The sequence below is a fragment of the Lepisosteus platostomus genome, chromosome 23 (genome assembly GCF_059453375.1).
Source record: "Lepisosteus platostomus isolate fLepPlt1 chromosome 23, fLepPlt1.hap1, whole genome shotgun sequence".
NCBI classification, from domain to species: domain Eukaryota; kingdom Metazoa; phylum Chordata; class Actinopteri; order Semionotiformes; family Lepisosteidae; genus Lepisosteus; species Lepisosteus platostomus.
This window is the reverse complement of record NC_142633.1, coordinates 17,524,816-17,548,196: the sequence shown is the minus strand read 5'-3', so window position 1 is coordinate 17,548,196 and position 23,381 is coordinate 17,524,816. Positions and strand designations below refer to the sequence as shown.

General features: G+C 45.1%; 2 protein-coding genes and 2 long non-coding RNA genes across 7 annotated transcripts in view; 1 reads left to right on the top strand and 3 right to left on the bottom strand.

Annotated features, from left to right (window-relative positions):
- Window positions 1-1,526, bottom strand: part of ttll10 (tubulin tyrosine ligase-like family, member 10) — a 27,191-nt gene extending 25,665 nt beyond the window's left edge. The window contains exon 1 of the mRNA XM_088616913.1: window positions 18-1,526. Coding sequence (XP_088473039.1) covers window positions 18-340 — 323 coding nt within the window. The 5' untranslated portion in view covers window positions 341-1,526. The remainder of the gene's footprint in view (window positions 1-17) is intronic.
- LOC148642234 (uncharacterized) overlaps window positions 1-9,951 on the top strand; it is a 49,672-nt gene extending 39,721 nt beyond the window's left edge. The window contains exons 3-5 of the long non-coding RNA XR_015929564.1: window positions 8,224-8,327; window positions 8,577-8,736; window positions 9,437-9,951. This is a non-coding gene — a long non-coding RNA (uncharacterized LOC148642234). The remainder of the gene's footprint in view (window positions 1-8,223; window positions 8,328-8,576; window positions 8,737-9,436) is intronic.
- On the bottom strand, window positions 1,501-23,381 carry LOC148642232 (uncharacterized). Of its 4 annotated transcripts, XM_088616927.1 has the most exons (3): window positions 22,966-23,381; window positions 1,971-2,121; window positions 1,501-1,791 (listed from the first exon to the last, which is right to left on the bottom strand). In XM_088616927.1, the coding sequence occupies exons 1-3, from the start codon at window positions 23,281-23,283 to the stop codon at window positions 1,559-1,561; spliced, it is 702 nt and encodes a 233-aa protein (XP_088473053.1). In that variant the 5' UTR covers window positions 23,284-23,381; the 3' UTR covers window positions 1,501-1,558. The 4 variants fall into 4 exon arrangements, 1 of the variants encoding a protein (XP_088473053.1); XR_015929560.1 differs by lacking the exons at window positions 1,501-1,791; window positions 1,971-2,121 and adding an exon at window positions 11,227-12,721 and having other exon boundaries at window positions 22,984-23,048; XR_015929558.1 differs by lacking the exons at window positions 1,501-1,791; window positions 1,971-2,121 and adding an exon at window positions 11,227-12,721 and having other exon boundaries at window positions 22,966-23,030.
- LOC148642233 (uncharacterized) lies at window positions 10,289-12,721 on the bottom strand. The gene is made up of 2 exons (XR_015929562.1): window positions 12,639-12,721; window positions 10,289-10,583 (listed from the first exon to the last, which is right to left on the bottom strand). It is a non-coding gene; the product is annotated as an uncharacterized LOC148642233 (long non-coding RNA).

The window sequence follows — 23,381 nt, the reverse complement described above, 5'->3', positions numbered from 1 at the left end:
AAGGACCAAATACTGACCTGATGCAGCTGCCGGACAGCCAGGTTTCGATGGACTTGAAGTGGTACTTCACATGCCCGTAGGAGGAGGAGGTGAACTTGTAGGAGTCGAAGACCTGCACTGTGCCCCTGCGCCAGCGCGCCCCCAGTGTGCCCTCCCCGTCTCCCAGCCAGATCTCCACGTGCACGATGTCATGGATCTGCCTCTTCACTGGAACACAGCGCCACAGACCACAGGCGTGACACGAGCAGCACAGAGCGCCCTCAATCAAAATGATCTTCCAAACCAGGCTGTGGGTGCTAACATTAAGTACCTGCATTTGTAGAAAGTTGGCCTCCTTCATCAGAAATAATTTTATCACACATAATTAATACAGCATTATTGGTATATAATACATATTGGTATATGATGGTATAGGAGTTAGTTCTGCTGCCTTACAGCTCTTGGATTGTCGGTTTGATTCTGGCTTAGGGTACCTGCTGTATGGAGTCTCCTTCAGTATGTTCTGTCTGCTAATGGGTGGATTAATGGAAATACAGTTCGTTAAACTGATCATATTTGTCAGTGACACCTCTTCTAAGCTGATGGAACACTTATCCATCCCAGCCAGTAACACCTAAAATTAATATGTTTGAAAGACAGGGTGCCAGTTATGTTGTCTGTCAGCAAAAATCTAACACAATAAACTGCAGCTTGTCTAAATTTTTTGTTAGTTTCTGCCAGTGCTTATTTATCACTGTATGAGATAGATGAACATTTAGTAGATACCTCTGCTGTCAGTCTTTGTGATATAAGTGTATTTCAAATTGTTTTATAATTTGTTTAATTTGAAACATTAAATACTGTACATAGGAAAACTTTTAAGATATTTTGTTTTGCATTTTAGGAACATATTTCTCTGGCATTTGTGCCTGAGATTTACGGTACATGAACAATCCGAAAGGAGTAGCCATGGTTTTGGGATCCGTATGTGATGAATGAAGGTTTTAGAAAGCAGAACAGGGTTTTTGATGTGTCATGAGAGTTTGATTGAAAACAGCTTCTGTTTTATCAGACTCTGTACCCTTTACCGCTCTCCCTTCACTCCCCTGGACTCCTGCGGGAGGTTGGCAGGGTTTGCTTGACAGTGAAGAGAAGCTCATGGTTATTGAGCTGTTGGCTGTTATTTAACCTGGACCAGGCCCAGCACTTTGGGGGTGCTTTAGGGCACCAAGCCCATTTTGTTTAGATATAGAGTCACCCCAGTTCATGCTGCTGGACTGATGATTCTGATGCACCCTCCTGCAGTGTTGTGCTCTTTCCCCTGCCCTTTGGGTGAAGCCCAGGTTGCTTTTGGATACTGAATTCATAAGGAATGTTCCAACTATTACACGCCTGGTGCTGGCCACACCCTAAAAACCGCTGTGGAGTGCCTTTGAGCTTGGTGCCAAACCTGGACAGGACCTAGACTGCTCTGGCTTTAATTCCAGGAGTGCATGAGGGCTGAAGTCATGTGAGGACCTGTTACTGTGAAGGCTGAGGTCATGTAGGAGTGTGAGGGCTGTTACTGTGAGGGCTGAGGTCATCTAGGAGTGTGAGGGCTGTTACTGTGAGGGCTGAAGTAGGTCCCCGAGATGAACACCAGATCTCCTGGCTTCATGTCCTCGTGCTTCTCCAGGGTGAGTGGCAGCGTGTCGTACTGGTAGGCCTGGTTTCCTGGCCCGATGACGAAGCCAAAATCCTCACTCAGATCTCGCACCGCCTTTCGCACCAGCCCACAGCAGTCCAGGAACAGGGGGGACTCGTACTCCACGGCTGCAGTGAAGCAATCATGGTAAAAGCCATGTAAAAGCAGTAAAGATTCAGGGGAAAACGTAGTACAGGCTGTGACACACCCTGACAAAGCAAATTCATGGGGTCTGTATAGTAAACTTAGTAAACTGTGGGAGGACTACTAGAAGAGGGGTGTGGAACATCTGCTCCCTGGAGCTTACTCCCAGGCTCCTGGTACTTCCTGCTGTACGGAGTTCCGATGTAACTCTTCGCCTGCGTCAGAAACTTCATCCGCAGTCTCCACCTCTCCTCCGGGTCCCTCAGGTGGCCACGCGCATTCTCCCTCATCCGTCTCAGCCTCTTCAGGTTCTCCTGAGCAGGAAGAACAGTAATTCCTGATGAGCTCGAGCGCAGCAGGTGAGCCGGTTGTGCTGCACCAGCGGTTAGTGATGCGAGTTTGAGGGGCGGGGGAGGGCGGGAAGCCGATCTGTGGGACATTCTGGAGTTGTTCCTCTGACGGTCCGTGGGGATTCGTTAGGATTTTGAGGACCTGCTGTCTCAAGTCAGAGCATTTAGTCAGTCTTTCCTTCCTGGAATTATTTCTCATTAGATATAATTAGTCTTGTGTAAATTATGAAAGCAAAGACTTGATCATCCTGATGTGTCACTGCTAAGTGGTAGCTGTGACTCTACCAGCCTTCCTTTTATGTGTGTATAAATCTAGCAGCTAGGAATGTCACTCATTTTCCAAGTGTCAGCTTTTTACGCAGTATTTGAAGAATCACCATTTTAAAATCAGTTGATTTAAGAAAACCTTCAGTTTACAATCTCTTCTTACAGCATGGCGATATGAAAGTTTGATGATTAAATCAATAAGATTTAAGTTGAGATACTGAATTGTAAACAGAGGACAGTTGTCCAGTATTACACATATTCAAAATTGAGACCTGAAGAAGGCTCCACGGCCGAAACGTTGTGTTTTCTTTCTTCCTTTTTTTCAGCATGGAATAAACCTATTGTTCCTTTGCAGCCTACGCATGCTGACGCAGCTACCCACCTGAACATATTCAAAATAATGTCATATAAAATGTTGATGGCATCACCTCTGCTTCTCTTTTTGTTAATGCCTTTCTTTTATTATTGGTTTCGCTGACATGCTTATCAAGGGCAACTCTGAGTGCTCAAGGGAAAGTTGCCTACAGTCAGTCACAGTCATGTGCATAGAACAGTCTGAAGGAACCACATCACGATGTTGGGGGTCATGTGGAGAGCAGGTAGCTTCTCACACATGTTCTGGTCCTGCCCGGAGATACAGCAGTAATGGCAATTCATACAGCTAAAGTAGATCTTAATGAGACAGGAAATTTAGTCACGCCTTTTGAATTCTCTGTATTATATCTGGGAAATGTTCCCTTTGATCACATTGATCCAAAAGATAGACATAACTAGGAATTCTCCTAGCTGCTAGTCAACGGGCAATCACAAGAAACATTTGAACAGTGGATTGATATTGTGAATGGGCTTTATATAATGCAAAGGATAACATTTACTCTCAAATTACAGTCCAAAAAGTTTAGCAAACAATGCTTAACCAGAATAAAATCTATGAGTTTGTTTTTCTGTAGTGACCCAGTGGAGGGACTCAGTAGCTTGAGAAAAGGCTAGATGAGTCACAGAATTCTGGGTGATTTCTTTACTAGGATATGGTATTGAGAAATACACTTTTCTGTGCCTCCAACTATAAATAGACCGAAAGGCAAAACCCTTTTTCTCTGTTAGAAACAAACTAGTCCGTCTGGTTTCTGAGCTGCAGGCAGCCCTGCCTGTATAGAGAGCAGTAATTATGGCTGCACTCCTTTGTTGATCTGGGAGAAGCCACCTGAAAGAGGCTCCTGAGGAATTCGCTTCCAACACCAGCGCGGGTCTTTGCATTTGGAAAGTGCGGTTTTAATAAGGCACTTGGTTATTTGTGAAAAATCCCTTTACTGTTGTTGCAAATTTTAGGAAAAAAGAAAAGTAAAGTAAATTTATGTTTCTTTCATTGCTGTTGCAGAATAACTTGACGGCACAGAGGTCCACAATTGGCCATTTAAAGAGTTCTGCTGCTACAGAATGCAAAAACATAAGAAAGGTTGGAGGAAATAACTAGCCCATTTGGTTGCTAGTAGTTAGTTGATCCTAGAATCTTATCCAGTCTCTTCCTGGAGGAAGCCAGGGTGTATCAGCTTCAACAGCTGGATAACTTCTTCCAATGTCCCATTACACTTTGTGTGAAGTACAGTAGGGTCTCTTGTTCTCAGATGTTCTGTGTTCCACATCTTCTAAAACTATTTTACATTTCAATTAGGTCTGACTAAAAACAGAACTATCTCAAAATAATTTTAGTTCTGCTTCATGAACTGGAAAACAAGTCAATCAACAAAACAGAATTTAAAGTGTGCTAAGATTCTGCTGAGTAACACTGAATTAATATTCTTATATGGGCAGACAGATGGACATACTCTTTCAAATCCATGCTCTATCAATCTTGTTTACAATATTAAGCAAAAGTAGGCAGAGCCAGTGTATTTATGTGAATTGAGCTGTGCTGCTTCACGTAGTTCATTGCCAGATAAGAGCAGTGAATGCAGAGCTGACCCTTGGAGAGCCCCGTGCCAGAGGAGGAGGTCTCAGCAGGTGGTTCGCTTGTTTGCTCTCAGTGCCAGCAGGCCAGTAACAGGACATGCCCCCTGGCTCTTCGAGCTCTGCCTCACTGTTGCTGGGGAAGAGACACTGGGCTCCGTGTTAGTTAGTCCTGACACAGACCTGAGTGGACAGTGGAGGTGTTTGCGTGCATCCCGAAAAATGCAAACATGCCAATTAACGCCAATTTACCCATGGGGTATATGTATATATGCGTCATTATGAGCTAATTAAGGTTTTTAACGAGAGGAAGTCATTAGATCCATCTAACTGATTTGGCTGCTAGCCGCTAATTGGACTTGTTTCAGATGTTTCTTCGGGCATCTTGGGGATCGTGCTTCACGACCACAAGGACTGTTTGTGTTGTCACATGTCGCGGTGCAATTCTAATTTCAGGAATTATTCATTACAGTTGAAGTTGTAGTAGCTTTAGCAGGACATCGACATTACTGTTCATGTGTCTGTATGTTAAGGAGGAAATTGATCCTATTCTGTGCATCAGGCATGCACAGCTGCTGTGACTAGTTACTCAGTTTCAGAGCCTCTTACTGTCAGGGTTGTAAAGCCTTATGAGCAAATAATAAGCGTTAATCCTCTAGCCTAGCAGTCGGCCACACCCGAGCAGCGTTCAGACACTCGCAGCATCCGGGAGCACCGTCGTCTCCCCTGACGTCAGCGGCAGGGCCAGCGATTCTGGAATCCAGGCCACGGCAGCCCCCGGCCCGAGGAGGAACCTGCCCCTCTGGACCCAGCGCTGATGAGCCTTCTGCTTGGTCAGGATCTCAAACCCTCAGCTCTTTATTTCTCAAGATTGCGATTATTCCTCATTCCCATGTTACTTTATCTTACTACCTTAGAAAGCTGTTTGGATTCAGGTTTATAGTGGCAAATGGCTGAAAAGTTTTATTACTTTATAAGTAATGTAATCTTTATATATAAATATTAAGATATTTGCATTTATTAAAAGCTTTTTGTGCTCCCCAGATTTATATAGATATATAAATAGAAAGCTAGACAGAAAGATTAGTGCACAGTGCATTAGCAGGATTTAGGCTTAAGTGGTAGAAATCCCTTCATTCTATTGTTTCGTGTGTTGAATCAGATTGAGAAACAGCTGCAGTCTACAATAGGTGCCAGAAAACTGATTCCGTTAACTGAAATATCTGTCTTACTCCAGCTCCTCTCCCGCCCTCCTCCCCTGGACATGCAGTCCCACCCAGTGAGGTGGGCTGCACAGGGCAGTGTAAACAGTGACTAGTAGTCTACTTCTCTGTTTCCAGTGAATGGTGGTGTAGGAAGCAGTGATCTTTGATCTGCTGTGTCTAGTTGCTCTGTTTCAGAGCTGCTTACAAAAAATGTCGAGCCCAGTTCGTTCCTTCTGTGCTGTGAGTCATATCAGGTCGTTGTACTACGGATGTCCAGTGTCTCCCTGCTCCTAACACCTGACAGCACAGTTAAAAATAACACAAACTCTAGACAAAATAAGATGCTATAGTGCTGCCAGTTAGTCATTTCACAGATGCTTTAATCCAGAGTGTATTACAAAGACTGGCAGCGTCTCTGAATCAGTAGTGGGAACAGAGCCTCTGACAGCAGGTCCTCAGGCTGGTGTCTCACCTGACAAGGCACCAGGAGGTTCCCCAGCTCAGCGGCACAGGTGGCACAACCAATACAGCCGATCTGCATCATAACGTGTGCACTCTAGGTGTTCCTGTATACCAGGAGTTGTCAGCACTTTGCTCCAGTCAGTCCACAATTACGGAAGTGATTTTGATGCTTTCTACAGGTGGGGTCAACGCACGAGTGTAATCTTGCTTGAAAAACATGAATCATTTTCTGTGAAGATGTCCTGGGTGCAGTCGTGGTGTGGCTGATATTCAGATTCTGGTGGTGCTGGATTCTTGTCAATAGTGCGTGTCACCTCATGCTGGGAGGGTTGAAACCACATCTCACAGATCAGGGACGACTAAGTGAAAGTGAAATTAGGTTTCATGCAATTATTAATATAAGGAACGTGTCACTCTTTGTTTGAAGGAGGGCAGCCAGGGCCAGACTAGGGAGGGGGAGTGAGAGCTGGCACAGAGCTCAGAATATTGCGACAGTTCCTCTCTGCTGGAAATTGACTGCTTTCCATTATCACAGACAAGGGCCCTCCCTGGTGCTTCTCCTAAGCCTGTTATTTGATATTAGGTAAAGGGAGAATATTTCTTTAAGGAGAGTTCCACGTTTTGCTTTGTCAAACCATTAAAATGCAACGGCAACTACAGAAGAAGAAAGCAAGCAGATGAGCAAACTCGTCTGTACTGTCTCATCTGCCCTGACCTCTGGAGACTAAATTAAGGAGTAACATGAAAGCTAATGTATCCTTTTTATCTCAGGATAAAAAGAAATGATAAAAGACCAGAAATCCTTCATTTTCAAAGAAACATAGAAAGTGGAAATGAAGGTTTAATTCACAGCATATTTAAAAGATAAATCTACAGTGCACAGTTATTTAAAATAACTATACATTTTGCATATTATTTTGTATCTTGGTTGTTATTCAGTTCTCTATTGTTTAGGTGTGTTGCAAAGAATTAATCACCAACTGTTAATGATAACTACTCTTGTCAAAAAGCCTTTTTTAGAGACCTGCTCTTCAGAACTCAAACCTGTAACCTCTTCTGGTTCCACGTAATTCCCTTCCTTAATTTGTGGCACAGTTCCTAACTACACAAACCACCAACACGCAAAGCTGCTTGAAGATGGCCCACGCATTCTTCGTCACAGCGCTCTGCCTTGACAATCCCTGTGGCTTAGCCCTCGCTGACTGCACGCGAGAATCCGGTCTGGCCGCCCGCGGCGTGTCTGTGCACGTTGCACCGTCTTCCAGTCCGCCCTTTTGGAGTTCCTCTGTGACCCCTGACCCCTGACCCCTAACCCCGCCCCCTGGGTTCACTGTCTCTGCCCTGCACTCTGCACTGCCCTCACTCCAACTGTGAGGGGAGCCCAGGGGTCAGTGACAGACGGGGGGGCGGAGCCTGGCAGCCCACCTGGCAGCAGTGCAGGTCACACTCTGCTACCTGGGCCTGAACTGACAGTTGAATCTCTCCTTTGTCATAATCATGTTTGATTACATAGAGGCGTACTTTGCCTGTGGAAGGTGTTCAGAAGACATGGAAATGTGCTCATTCTTGGACAAAAATGATCTATCCGCAGCTTTTCATGCGTATCAGGACTATATACCAAGATACCCCTCCAGTCTGCAGAGACTGCTGATGGCTGATGGCTGTTCCTTAACTGCTCTTTAGACAATTGGAAAGATCAATATAGCAGATATGGCACCAGTCCTGTTAAAGTGCAGAATTGGAATGGGGCCACACGATATCTTCTAATATCTACTTTATCTACTGGAGAAAGATATGTTTTATTTTGAAATAAATTCCGCTTTGCACTACTGCTAAACAGTAAAATGGTATTTGGAGTGTTTGAAGCTGAATATGATATTTTACAGAACTCGATGGAAACCCAGTGAATGGGATGAAAGGGTAATAACCCTCCTGTTGGTGATTTAGCGTACAGATCATCTTGTGTCGTCTGCATGTGGAGAGGCTTCAGGGCTGGTGTCCTGCCCGTGGACGATCGCTTGCGTCTGTCAGAGAGGTCTCAGAGTGCGGAGCATGACAGGGACAGGACACAGGATCAGCAGAATGGATATTTACCAAGCTGTGTCTAAGTGAGCACAGAATGTTGTCTAAACATTTCAGGAATTAGTGTCACAGGGGCTCTGCCATTTAAAATTTACTTTTGCAGCCTCAGAGCCGGGGATACCCTCTCCAGGGGTAAAGAACTGCAGCTTACGGAAGCTCCCACTGGCATCTCCAGAACTAGACTGCACTTGCCCAGAGCCACAACAGGTCAGACTTCTGATAATGCTAGGTGTCAGGTTAGAGTTATCTGTCAGTCTGCATGCTCTCAAGGCTAGTGACTGAGGCCTGGCCTCTTCCCTCTACTCACTGCAGCTTCATCTGGACAGAAACACTCTGTTTTTCAATGTACTGTACAAAGCACAACTTGTTGTCGTTGTTTATTTTTGTCTGCGCTTTCTACTTTAAGAACTGTGTCAGCTTTGTCAAACTGTGTTTATTTTCTTTGTGGAATAACAGGCTCTGAAGTTCCCTCAGCCATGCATCTCTCACTGCAAAACAGAATGTCAGATGAGGAAAGCATATTGATGTCTGTACTCTTTGAAGAGGGAGTATTCACCGAGTTACTCTGCCTCGGTCTCAACATAAAGAGTTTGAGGTTTATTCACAAAAACAGATGGTATGTCCGTGCTGCCCTGTTATAAAACCATAACAGTTTTCTGACCTTGTTTCTAAAGCCCCAGTCAAGAACACGAGCAGGAAGTGACAGAAAATTACAGACTTGTGTCAAAGCAATAGATGTCAGTGTGCAAATGAGACTTAATGGAACTGTCAGAGAAGCTCTCTGTGGTACTGAAACAGCTTGTGGGATTGAAAATAATATGACAGGAAGGCAAAGACAGTCAACACTTCATGATGTTAAGGGGGGAGCTTGTGGAAGTGACAGAAGAACTAACTGAAGTGTCTGTGTGGGAAGAGAAAAAGCATATGGTGTGATCACAGCTGACCGTCTAAACTTGGTTTGAAAATTGTGAGTTCATTTTGGGAAATATTGGAAATTCTGCCTATGTAAACGTGTTGCATATGGCACACACTGGTAAAAAAGTCAGCAGAAAAAATCACAAGACTTAATCAGCACATCACAGTTCATTTTATACTACACAACCAGAATCGCTGGTCAATTACACTATTTGTGTGTACAAGTAGGCTTAAATCTGACCTTAGTATTAGTTGTTGATTTTGTCCTGATTATTTCAGGATTGTGTACTATTATTTTTTCGCTAGGCAGTGTGATTATGGTTTTGTCTTCTGCCAGTTTAAGAACAGTGACATTTATTTTAATTACATTGTGCTGCTGGCTCGTGTGTGGAAAACTTGAGCACAGAAAGAGGGCCAGAGTCCATGAAAGAGGGAGGTCTGTGTCGTGGAGGAGCTAGATGCAGTTTTCCCCCTGGAAGAGATGGGCGAGCTGCCTCACTGCAAGATTACATTCAGATAATGGATGCTGCGTTTGTTTCAGGACAGCCAGTGGGCAAACAACAGTACACCAGACAAATCTGAATTAAAGCACCCTTGAGTTTGAATATGGAGAGGTAAGAGAGAGCCCACTGGCGCGGGCCCCTCTTCACTGTGAAATAAATCTGTAGTTCATTGGCTGACATCGTGAGTCTGTTTTTTTTGGTCTTCTTTGTTGTGGGTAACAATGTGGTCTTGGCAGGAGAGAGAGGTATTTAAAGGGAGCACTGTTAGCAGTAACCTGATCGCTCACTGCAGAGTCAGAGCGTTCTGCCTGCCCAGGGACACTGCACACTGGCGCAGAGCAGAGATGGCGGCAGGTGTTTTCTCAAAGGCCTTCCAGAAAAGAATGCTGACTTTACTGCCTTTACACATACATGTCGTTGTTAATTATGCCAGCGAAAGAAGTTGCAGAGGTCATATACTCACAGAACTGCAGAAACCAGTAACTGTTGTGTGAATACAGATCATATACTGTATGTGTAGATGTATAAATTTTGAAGTGTGGTTCTAGACCTTTCAGTTACTCCAAAACAAACTGCTCCATATGGTGCCGATTGGGGAGTACAAATCGATCTAGAGAGTAGACCCTAGTTTGGAATGTTTTATTCTTGAAGCAGGCGCCTCCTGGATCAATGTGTTAGTGTGATGCCCAGTGAAAATGTAAAGAAAGGAGCTTGCAACAAAGACAAACTAATAAAGAACAGCAGCCTGCGTTGTGGAGTTGTTTTTTTATTTCATAATTCTCCTAATGGCCATTTCCATGATACAATAATGCACTGGGCTTTGTTTTGAGTGTTTTGCTTATCTGCGGTGTTTGCATTGTAATCTCAGCGCCTCACAAGCCTGTGGCTTGATTACATCTTCCTGTTCCCAGGGTTTCCTCCTTGTATCCTATGGAAACCGCCACCGGGGCTGGATTGGAGGTTGGGTGGTTCAGGCCCTGATTTGATTCCAAACCCTCCCGTGACTCTTTCTCCTGCTCAAGAGTTTGTCTTTCGGTTTTGGCTCCTTAAAGAAAGGACATTGCTGTGTTTCCACTAGCTGACTGTTGTGTACAGCTGAACTGGATCTGCAGAATAAGTAGGCTCTGTAAAATTTGCAACAATTTCATAGCTTACTTTTTTCGGCTTGGTCACAGCTGTATTTAGCAATATCTTGGATCAGACTGAATTTGTGTTTGGATTGGTCGCTTATTAAAACATAGCTAGTTTGTTTGCATTGCAGTTGCTGTTGTAAACGACTTGTATTGCTTGTTCACAAACATGGAGTATTGATTTTTTTTTGCTGGCTGCACTTGTGGGACTGAATGTGATGAGTGAATGGTTGATAATAATAATAATAATTGCTTACACTTATATAGCGCTTTTCTGGACACTCCACTCAAAGCGCTTTACAGGTAATGGGGACTCCCCTCCACCACCACCAATGTGTAGCATCCACCTGGATGATGCGACGGCAGCCATAGTGCGCCAGAACGCTCACCACACATCAGCTATCAGTGGGGAGGAGAGCAGAGTGATGTAGCCAATTCATAGAGTTGAGTATTGGAATTGAGAGGTATTCATTTTCAAAACACCTGACCGTTAGGATAACATGCACAGTGGCATCCATACTTTTTACTTGTAAAAAAGAAACAGCAATTCAATCAAAATATATTTTTCACATTTTATTATTTGTATTACAAGAGACATACAAATGTACCTGATGAGTGTGCACTTCCATCAGGTTGGAAATTAATGCCAAAATAAAACCTAAGCATTTGATTAGGAGGCTTGGAGATCTGCCAGACAGCATACCACAGAACTGCACTTCTGCACTGCCAGAGAGCGAAGCTATTCGGACAGCCTGCTCGGCTGAGTCATTCTAGCTCGGAATTTGGTAACCATGACGACTAAAAGGTCTCGTTTCCAGGACTAAATTTTTTTTTGAGGCAGGGATAAATAATGAGTGTATTTAAGATATAAATTTTCTTTAGCCTCCAAATTGCACATCAAAAATTAATTCCAAAATTACACTTGGCAGTTTTCTACCTCACACGCTCTTCAGATACCATGAAATCTCAGCCATCTGTATGCAGTTGAGCGTGACCACACATTAAAAAATGTGAGAATAAGACCAATTTGCAAGATAGACATTCTGCTATTTTTCTCCAAATACCAAGGCTTCCTTTCAAGCCTGGCTTCACTAGCCCTGAATTCACAGCAGGGTGCACACACCAAGTCCTGCTTTATACTGACGCTGAGAGAGGAGTGGAAAAATCTGAATACAAATATCAGGGCGCGAGGAGAATGTAGCCGCTGAGTGAGAGCGGAGACCTGGAAACCACAAGTTGAAAAGCACACAAAGTGAGCACAACAGTGGAAGCAGCCATCGATCCCAGCTGAGCAGCGGAGGGCTTGTTGTTGAGCACACTGAATCACAGGTGCAACAGCAGGGACAGGATTACTCGTTTTAATGATGAGTAGGTGGAAACTTCTACAAAACATAATAAAATGCTTCATACCGTGTTTTTGGAGCAGTAATTCTAGAATTAAGCTTCCATCTCCTGCACCCCTCCTGATCTGTGATCCAGGTAGGCTCGAGTCTGGGTCCTGTCACTACTCGCTAGCCAGCAGGGAAGGGCTGATCTCAGCCAGAAGGACTCCCAGAGACACAGCCACCCCTGCAGCACCCTGGTCTGTTTCACTGTTTTATTTCCTTGTGCTCAGAAGGCAAAGCAGAGAAAACAGAAAAAGCAGTGGGATCTGTGACAAGGTTACCCAGCATCGGCCGTACTGCAGGTGTGCAAAGACAGCGCATTGCAGAAGATCCAGCGGGCTCGGGGCTGTCAGTGCAAACTCTGACTCAATGCACTTGGAAGAGCTCTGTAAAGCGTGCCAGTCTTCCAGTGCAAGGTTCATAGTTCATTTAGCCACCATCATCATCGTCATCATCATCTTTGCCCGTTAAAAGACTGGACGCGCTGGTCTGTCTGCCATTGGCCGAGAAAGCGAAGCGTAGGGATTGTGCCACGTAATGAACGGCATTACCAGACAGTATTAGACAGGAATAGCTAGATCTAACCTTGTCTGGTAAGACGTCTATCAACAGGCAGGTCATGCTTTGGCCTCCGTGACCTCTGAGCTACACCTGGAGAAGACAGGATTCTGGGAAGGAAAAGGTGAAACGGGAGGCAGTTAGGGGAGAGCGAAGCTGCAGAGAAGTGGCTCTCTCTCTCTAAAACCAGCTCATGGAGACAGATTCTTCTGGGGAAAGGATTAATCTTGCCGGTAGCCTCTTCGTGAGCAGGCATGGCCAGATTATTGCAAGACAAAAAATGTAGAATCAGAAACATGTTCTCAGGAATGATCTTTTGAGAGCCTGGTTTAAGGAGATTGGGAGATAATATGTGGACTTTTTTCACAAGCCTTCAATCAAAAGACTTTTTATAAAAACAGACCTTTTTCTACAGTTACAGTGTGGCCCTCTTATCTCAATGAGGCAGGATTATTGATGCACCCAAATCCCAGATGGCCTTGCCTTGTAATCACACTGGGCTGGATTAGGTACACTATTACATCACAGACTGTTTTTAAAAACCTGAAAGGGAGTATTGAATAGATTGCATGAATTGTAGAGACAGAAGTCAGCTCATCAAACTGTCAAAACATGTACTGTAGCCTACACCTTGTACAATATATTACAATAAGATTTTTTATTCTAATAAACGTTAGGAAGTACCTTTCAGTCACTGCCTTGGTGTTAACTGTTAAATGGGAATTTAAAATTCAAATTTAAAATCTAATTCATTTAACAGTATTAACTTACGTTTAATACATGAAACGTGTTTTTGAGGAATAAACAGTAAGATTTAAAGAGTCAAAACAAAACTTTTAAAAACTTAATAAAACTGGTGTATCTGAGAGAAAACGCATCAATCTTGAGTTACATACTTAAAAATGTCATTAGACAATTACATTGGTTCCTGTTACCTGAAACTTCTCAATGAATATCAAATGTATGTGTGCTGATCCCGAGGATAACAACAATGACGCAGCCGTTGAAAAGACTACCCAGCACAATAGTTTAGTTAATAGCTATATATACATACAGTACAGATGCTCCACGGTTTCTTTGTTCTCTTTGTTCATTGGACTGAATGACAGGGTCCCTAAACAGGTCATGCTTTTTGATTCACACAAAAAATAGGAGAAGAAAAGCTCAGGGAACAGTGCAACAGCCCTGGGTGTGTACACGTACTGTAAGTCAAAGGTCAATGACGTCGCTTAATTAGGTAACCAGAACACAAAGGAGGAAGAGAAGAAAAAAGTGACATCATACCATTTCGTTCCTCTGTGACATATTTCATGAACACTCTGCTCTGCACTGGGTAAATAAAGGTGTAATTCAATATTTGCAGGTTAGTTTAATGTTCAACAGAGATTAAAACCCTTTTCACACTGAGCTGCGTCCCTTAGCAAACACTGCTAGACCGTCAGCCACCTACTGTACCACAGAACCCTTTTAAAAGTTTAACCCCCCACCCCCATTAATATTGCCCTCAGTTCTTCTGAAAAGCAGCAAAAGGATAAAACTCAGATCGGAAGGATACATGAAGTATAAACAACAGGAGACAGCAAAAAATAAAGCATTAGTTAAAAAAGTTTTTTTCTGCATTTGTGCCCTGAATACACATGCATGTTTCCTGTCTCTGAACAGGCCACCATGTGAGGAACAGAGTGAAAGCAGTTTACACTGTAAAAAGCACAGGTATCAGAGGCGCCTGTGTCTGTGCAAGGCCAGCTCCTGCTCAGAGTAGGGCACCATCTTGTGATGCACTGGCGAGGAGAGAAGCGCCGGGCAGGGCTGGCAGTGCCCAGGGAGGAGAGGGTGCTCGGGGGTGGGGTACTTCCTGTCTGTCCTGCGCTTTGGTGCAGCAGCCCCTGTCAATAGCAGCTATTCTTTAACTAGGGCTGGGTGTGGCAGGCCCTATTAACGGGCCAGGATAGCAAATAAACCTCCAGGACAAAGGAGGGCCCACACCCTGCTGCAGCTTGAGCAACATGTTCTGTCCACATCCCACCCCGCAGAGGGGCTGGCGGGGCTTCGAACGCAGATCTGCATGTGAACGTAAGAGTGCAAGCTCTACGAACGAGGCTTCAGCTGCATGAAACTGCCAGTAATTAAAAAACAGTTACCTGTGCATTTGTTTTGGGCTGGAAGATTAAAAAATAACAAATGACAAAAGTAATAATGCATGAACACAGCAATGTTGTGTCAGCAAGGGGAATTATTCTTTTTTTTGAGGGCTCTCTCACCCAGTGCTGAGTTCAGGTTCCTATGAAGAGCATTAGCAGACGGATATTTGCTGGAACACAAAGACCTCCCCTGCCGCTGAAGTCTGCCTGTCCTCTGCGCTGGTCCTGGGCTGCACTCTGCTGCCTCTCTGACTGGCCAGTCACAGCAGCATGAGCCTGTAGCCCCACCACAGGTCCTGCAGTGCTCTGCTCACAGCCACAGCCATGACCACTGCAATACAACTGCACTGCGAGACTGCTTACAATCTGAATGATGGAGAACTCAACGGTACCTATTGATAAGAATAGTTTTCCAAATAGGTAACTTCTAAAAAATCATCATAGTTTCTGAAGGGAGTTTTCCCATCTGCAGGCCTGTTTGTTATGGCATCCGTAGAAGTGCTTTAACTGGACTGAAATGGTTTCTTTTCTGAAATTTTAATTTCCAGCATTATTGTTCCTCTCCATATGAGATACAGGGACTGTGGCTTTCATTTGTGTTTTTTGAATGTAAGCATATAAAGAAAATCGTAAGTATGTTTTAATAACGATAGAAAGGTTACAAAGGACAGGAGGCCATTTGGTAGTGATGAGTTAATTGATAGAAGGATCTCATTCAGATCTTTCTTGAGAGAAATGAGGGTATCAGCCTCAGCAGCATGGCTGGGTAGCTTGTTCCAACCCCCCACAACTTGCTGTGTAAAGAAGTGCCTCCAGTTTTAGCTTTTGAAAGCACTTCCACATTAATTCTTTCACATACACTGTAATTGTACATTTTTTAAAACACAATTATTATGATTCTCCTGCTATATTACCGGTGTCTCCCACTGATCTTTTAATTCTTAAAAAAGATTTCAGTACACAGTATCTGTTTTTAGTGTTGCTAAACCTCCTCATCCACCCCAGGTCCACCACCTTCCAGCCGCCATGGTCAGCATGACCACAGACAGAGCTGGTCAGTCCTGCTCTAGAGTAACAAGCTCTCCCCTCCACCTCTGTTCCTCAGGGGTGTGGAGAGCGTTCTGCTATTGCTCTACATCAGGTGCAAAGGCCGGGCTCAAAGAGGTCAGGGAATTTGCTGATCAGAAAAGCCCATGGCCTCAGAAGTGTGAAGTAAGTGTTGGAAAGCACTTTGGAACAGAAGAGTATAACGGGGCTTGGTAAAGTGTACTCAGAGCATAGTAACGGCATGGTAAAACTGCACCAGGGTAAACCTGCGTATGGGTAAAAGGACTGTTTTAATAATTCTGTGCTTCAGCCCTACTACTGACACACCTGCACACACTCACTTGCAGCAGCCAAAAGATTCGAAAGGCAGTGCCGTTAAAAAGAGGAAGACACGGCGAAAAATGGCAAGACAAACCGCGTGCTTTACCCTCTTTTAACAAGGCAAAGATGAGAACCCTGTCCACATGCCATCCACCCCAGCTGCGATCCCTGTGTTTGAAACGGCGCCGAAGCGCAGCTGCCGGGCAGCCCGGGCCCGGGAGTCGTGATGGCAGGGCCGGTGAGGGGCGGGAGTGCGGCAGCCCTTGGGTCACCCTGTAAACATCGTTACCAGACAGTGTTAGAACCCAGGTGTACAATCCAGCACTGTCTAGTAAGATGTCCATCGAGAGCCATGTCTATCCTCGCCAGGAAACAGGAGTTCACTTAGGAGTGCAGAAAAAATCCTAGGATCTCAGTGTGGGATTGTTTAATCAGACCCCATCTCTTTTCCTGAATGACATGCGTTTTTTATATTATCTCATGTCCTGAGCATTAAGGGAGAAATTTTATATGAACCATGTTCATATGAATAGACATATACAGCATAGTTAAAAAAGAAAAAGGATAATATGCTAGGCGTTTTAAATTCACTATCCTGTGAGCATTGATGATTTTATTCTTACAGCACAGGGCTGCACCAAATCAAGCCTATGAGTGGTATTTCAGGTTTGTGAGGGCTTTTCAATTCTCTGAAACGTGTGAAAGGCTGGCACAGGACAGGCTGTGCGGAGGTGCAGGGAGGTGGGAAGGTGGGAAGACGTGCGGTTGAGCCCGTTTCTGAGCCGGAGCCGAGTGGGGAACGGGAAGGGAAGGTGGGAAGTGCGACAGTGGTGTGGTCTTCGGGGCCACGCGCCTGACCGCTTGTCCGCCGCCGTTTCTTGTCCCGCGTAGCTGAGCTGTCCTCCGATGAAAGCAGAGAGCCATCATCATCATTACCAGGCAGTATTAGAAAGGGAGATCACATCCAATGCTGCCTAGTAAGATGTCAATGGCCATCCAACCGAGCTGGAAGCGTTGGTCTTCATCAAACGCACGTTAAAGCACAACAGCTGCCGTCTAGAAACTCGCAGCCACTGCAGAGCCGATGGGGGCGCTCTTGTGGGGGGCGTAACGGAGAGGGGGTCTCGGCACTTGTCTAGGCCTCATCTCAACCGAGCACACAGTGCTACTGCCCGTGTCCCTAATGTTCTAAAAATAGTGAATTCACTGCTGAAATTCATTTCATCCTGTTTTTTTAAGCCTTAACGTCAGCTAAAAGCACAATATAAATGTGAATTGATCCAGACTGATCCCCAAAAAAAAAGTTTTTCATCCATCCGCTTCAGCAAGTAAAAACAACGGTTGTGGGAACAATCTAGCCGGTATGAACGGATCTGAAATTACAGCTGTGGAAGAATAATTACAGGCTAATGGAAAGTAAACAGGAATTATTAGTCTTGGTAAGATTTTCTTCACTCATGCCTCACTACCTTCAAGTCCTATATCCAAATGCCAGGGCAGATTTTTTTAAAATTAGAACACAAACAGGCTAAGTTGCTGCAGCTCTAAATACTGAGACATGATCAAATTGATCATTTTCAGTACTTTATGTTTGTCGAACAATGTGGGACAAAAAGGGCCACTGTGATGCCCAGACCAGCTGTGTAGGTATGTAAATAAGGAGAAAATGCCTGTTGAAACACAATACTGACGGAGGAGGAGGCCTCAGGTAAAGCTGCATTCCTCTGTAGACTTGCAGGAGATCCTGCTTCTCCTAATCAGGGCAGGCAGCGTCCCCCAGAGCCCGGACACTGTGGACTCACCACACTGATGCCACCATTTTGTTTCGAGTCTGCATCATTGAGCAAAATGGCCCCCCTTAACTGAAACGTGAGGCCTCACACTCGGCTAATCCAGAGACCCCCACCCCCCACACAAACACCCCCGCTCACAGCACACACTTTTGAGACTAAACAAAAATATGAGCGTTCTTTAATCTAAACACCAGATTCTCGGGACTGAAAGTGAAACTGCTTTGCTTCCGTGGGGCCAGAGTGTTGCCTCCAGTAGCCACACAGGTTGTATCACACTTTCCTTGCAGTGTCCACCAGCATAGACGACCTTTACTGTTCTAGGCATTGCTGTGCTGCTGTACTGCTGCAAACCGCATAATTCTGCTCGCAACCGAAGGGGTTACCGGGCTACTGCGTTCTAAGAATAATTCTTCGTCATAATTAAGAATGTGCAAAAGTGAGTACAATCACATTGCGATTAGTAGAATTACACTGTAACTCTGATTAAAAGGTGTAAGAATGTGTCTGTTTCCAGGACCCGGTGCGGTTCAGGACAGGGATGAGGTGTGCTTTGTGTGCTGCAGCGCGCTCCTCTCTGCTGTAAACCCAGTGGCCTTTGCCTGAAAGTGCGGTATACCCACGCACAGCAGACTGTCGAGCAGGTTCCTCCACCGCCTTTGTTAATAATTGCCGAAACCTGTTCTGACTGGTCTATTTTTACAACAGAAAAAACGGCCAGACCAGAATGGCGGCTACTGTTGCGACAGCCCGCAATGATAAGAAGCCGGTGGGCAGCGGGCACGGCGGAGCCGGCCGTGGCGCTCTCTGAAGCGCCCGGGGGGCAGGGGAACCCCGAGGAGCTCGGCCATCACTGCCGCACACAGCAGCCCCCCATCCCTGCGCGCAGGTGCTCGCTGAGCGACAGAACACGTTTGTCACCATTGATTTTATTCTAGGCTGCGAGGTTCCTGAAAATATTCATCGTATTGTAAACGGCTCAAACGGCTTTTTTTAACAATCCATCAGCTGGCAAGAACAACTTAATGCTGGTGTAAACCATGGTGAAGCACCTGCTTTCTGGATTTAACTACGTTTTTTCAAAGCTAATTTAAGAGACAGGGTGATTTCTGTCCCGCGCCCCAGCCACTCCTGTTTGCTCTGTGAGATAAATTCTAGTAAGAATGTTGAACTGGACTAACCTGTGACCAAATTCAGCACCTAGAAGGTCATTCAATGACACATAGCTTACTGAGTAACAAGAAAACCCTTTTTTGGTTTAGTTACATAGGGCAGAAATTCACACTCTGCTATTAATAGTGCAGGCATGGTTTAAAATGCACAACTCTTAAATTTGTGCTTTTTTAATAAGTTGTCCCAGCAGACTATAAAACCACAGCATCACAGTCTCTTAAATGCACAGCACCAAAAACATTTTCAGCTGAGAAAATATAAGTTTCACTTATATCACCTTCAGAGCTCTGCATGTCCCTACTCTGTAATTTTCAATGCTCCTTAACAGCTTTCTGTAACAGTTGTAAAATCAAAGAGCATTGAGATTATGGTTCTGTACTATTTACTAAAATTGATATTAATGTTCTTCTTAAAAACAGTCGGAATTGAGATCTGCCCACTATACTATCAGTAATTCTTGACCAGCAGTTGACGTGTTATTTAACATTTCTGCTCCCTACCTCCATCTGCACACAGCATGAAAATTACAAATTTACGAAAACTTGTCTCTCTTGTGCCTTGCAACCCCCGAGCTCACAAGTAGAAGCACAAATCGTATTCACCGCGAGACAGCGAGAACAGAGTAGAGTAGCAGGCCTTTGCTGAGCACAGCAAGTTAGAAGAAGCAGAGAGGGGGAAACGTGGAGCTTTGAAAGACGTGCGGGTGTGCAGTCACGGGGAGAGGGAGGGAGCGGGCAGGATTGAGAAGGGAGAGCAGAGAGCACCTGTAACCTTACCGTGGTGAAAAGGCCCAAGCGAAGAATGCAAGTGGAGAACCCCAAAAAATCTCAGTTTCCCAAGTCCTGAATGCTCTGGCTCTTCTGGTCAATCAGAACCCATGAAACAGAAACACGACCGCTGGTTGCCCAGACTACAGCTCTCATTTAGTTAATCATCAGCGTTATTACCAAATGCTTCAGGCCTTCAGGAGGAAAGAGAGAAAGAAAAAAAGAGGGAGAATGAATATGAAGGAAGGCATGGAAAAAAAACAAGGAACTGACCCCGGGCTCCTCCCTTTGTGCAAGGCTAGTAAAGAGCTACTGCTATTACCTGAACTCTGTGCTCCTCCTGTCTCAGCCTTTTTTCTTTTAAGGCAGTGCCTCAGCAAAGTTTTCTTTCTTTAAAAAAAGAGAACCCTTCCAGGTAAGACTTAATCCCTGAGAGCTTTAGCTGGCTGTGCCTTGCTCAGGAGTCTACTCAGGTAGCCCTGCCTTCACAAATGGAATGTGACTCCACTGGGAAATCGGCAAGACCTGTTGGTTAAGCCACACTGCAGCTTAATCAATAGTTACTGACGAGGTACAGAACAATGAGGGAGAAACCCAAAACCTTATCTAAAGCTGGATCTTATCACAGGTACCTGGAGCCCTGAGAGACAAAACGGGGCCTTGTTTTCAAGTTAAAAAAAACGAGACTCTGCCTGCCTGTTCTCGGCTACTGTGCTCTTTCTTTACTGCTTCTTTGTCTTGACTTCTCCGTTCTCTCCTTTCTCTTTCTGGTTTGAATATCTTTCCAAAGCGTTCCTCATTTGCATGGGAGAGAAATTTGAATATGCCTTTTTTAACTAAAAGTCAATTAATACTCCCTTGTGTGACGTGACGTTTGCCAGACCTGCCCTCTGGTGTGGATCCGCAGTAGAACGGGCCCTTTTCTCACTCATGTCCTTGTCACCTCACAGGTCTGGTGTCAGGGTATTTTGAGTAATTTATTCAAAATAATTTTCCTGAAAATAATATTTTTTCAGTGGAAATGAGAGTTTTTATTGATCTTATTTTTAAACTTTTTTAAACATTCGTTTTTCTGAAAGTGTTTTATTTAAATTGATCACCTTAACAAGGGGGGTCCCTGTGTTTTTAAAATCCTCTACAGTTATATAGGTATCTCTCTGATTTTGTTCACAGACAGGATCGCAGCTTGCCAGCGGAGACTAGAGCCTCAGTGGGCTTTGCGTGTCTGTGTGTGAGATTGGTCATTTGGAGCTCACAGGCAGGATTTTCTCACAGAGGTGTTTTAGCACTTTATCTGCTAATGGCCACAAACGTGGGTTTTTTTTTCACAGCATCACAAAAATGAGCTGTTAAACAAGGGGACGGCAGTAGCTTTCGGAGACCTGGCTTTCCTTCGCAGGAAACAAAAGAGCAAGCTGCTTAGTCATAATTACAAAATGGCTGTCCTCCTGTTGGACCTGCCGATACCGGGGGCGTCAGCTGGCCTGACCTGAACCCGCGCGTTTTTACCGAGCACACACTAGGACACAGCGACCTGCCCAAGCACACCGGCCTCGCCACACTGGCCAGGAGACACACAGCAGGCGCACCTGCGGAGAATTCACCGAGACAAGACTCGTGCTCCTGCGCGCACACACACTCACACTCCTGTAGCCATTTCAGCTCACAGAAGCTGCCCTGACTCGAGCTGCTCGGGGCAGTTCCCAGGCGGCCGATAAACCAGCTGCCGGACATTTTGAAAACACACGGTCAACGCTATCCATAGAAAAGAGCGCATTTCCAAAGCGTCTACCCCAGACTTTAGTTAAAATCCTAAGGCGTCGTTTTACGATAAAAGGGATCAAGAAGTCTGTTACACCGTAATAGTATCTGGCATAAGAGATAGAACGAATTGTGTGCTCTCGAGCGTGGTTCTTAAGGGCAATAAAGCAGAAAGAAACCCTTTGGAGAACAAGAGAAGGAGCACATTTATACCCAACGTCTCCTGACCAATCCAAGCCCTCCACCTCACTGTTCCTCTCCTGAAGACTGATGACACTGCTCTGTCTCGCTGCTGCCTGAGCAAACAACACCAAGTCCCCTCTACCGACCGGCTAGGCCCACAAGCGCTACTGTCCGCCTGTCTCTTGCAGCCCTTGGCAGCAGACAGCACCAGAGCTTTCAGAAGCCTTTCGATGGCCACAACACAGCACAGGGCGAAACCCCGTTCACCTACCAGCTAGCTGACAGGACCACTGCAGGCAGAGAAGGTTCTCGTACAGGAGAGAGGAAGGGAAAGAAGGTTCTTTTTGTCTAAAGTCTATCCAGCTGTACCAGAAGAAGCAACTGAGAACGAGCCCCTGTCATTTTTCTTTCACAGAGGTAGAACACATTGTTAAAAAATAACATCTATAAACAGTATTTTTTGAAAGAAGTCAATTTAGTTAAAAGCATTTCTATCTCTTACAGTAAAAAAGTATTTTGACCGGTGTTTCTGAAGCGTGTTGTGGCCGAAGCTAAACTGCTGTTCTCTCCTTGCCTCCGCTGATGGTACAGCAGCACATTCGGTGTCTGAAACGCAACACGCTGTACAGCTCGGGCTTTTGTCGAAACTAGCTGTAGTTTCGATGAGCCCTTGGAAAGCAAAAGAGATCTAAGAGCCTGAGAAAATTCCTACCAGCGTTAAAAACGGAAATAAAAGAAAAGAGTTACCCATTACGAAGAGTACCGAATGCCTCTTGCTTGGTTAAATTTTAGTGTTAACCGTGAAAAGAGGGCTACTCTTTTTTTATACCTTAGGCAAGCCTGGCTGTCTGCCTGTACCTGCCCCAACTGGTTTATCCTGTAAAAGAATGAGCGTTCAGATCCGTTGTCCGCCCCTCTCCTTTTTTTCAGAAGATAGGAATCTGATGCCAATGATTTTCTTGCCATGAAATTCCCAACTTCCCTAAAACCCCAAACACAAAGTGGAAAATTTCTGCCCCGTCATCGAGCATCTTCAGATGTTGAGATTACAAATATTATATTTACTGAACCTTCTTACAGTACGTGCGAGCATGACGTTAACCTTACAGCTAAAATGAACCGGATGGTTTTTTAAAAAAGAGAAGAAAGCAGGAGAAATGAAAAGGTTTACTTTCTGATAGCGTGTTACCCAGCCGTTCCGGGAGCCGGAGCCGTCGACGGAGGGAAAGAGACACCATTGTGTGCGCTCGCACGGCGAGGAGCTCGTCTTCCTCTTCTCCACACTTGTTGAAGGACAAATAACTTCTCGCTCGCCTGCGCCTCCCTCTCCGGCACCCTTAGCCTCTGGGAAGAGGTGGAGAGTCGGGAAGGTCGAAGGAGCTGGGGGAGAGGTCGCCGAAAAAGAACAGAAGACCGCGCGCGCCACCGGGAGAAAAAAACAACTCAAAAAGACGGGACTGTCTCCGTCTTTCCTCAGGAGCGCCTGCATGCTGCGACGATACCTGGTTAAGCTCTTAATGGGAAGAGACGGAATTTGTAAAGGGCTTGGTTTACATGTCACCCCGCGCCCCTCCCCGCGCAGGTGTA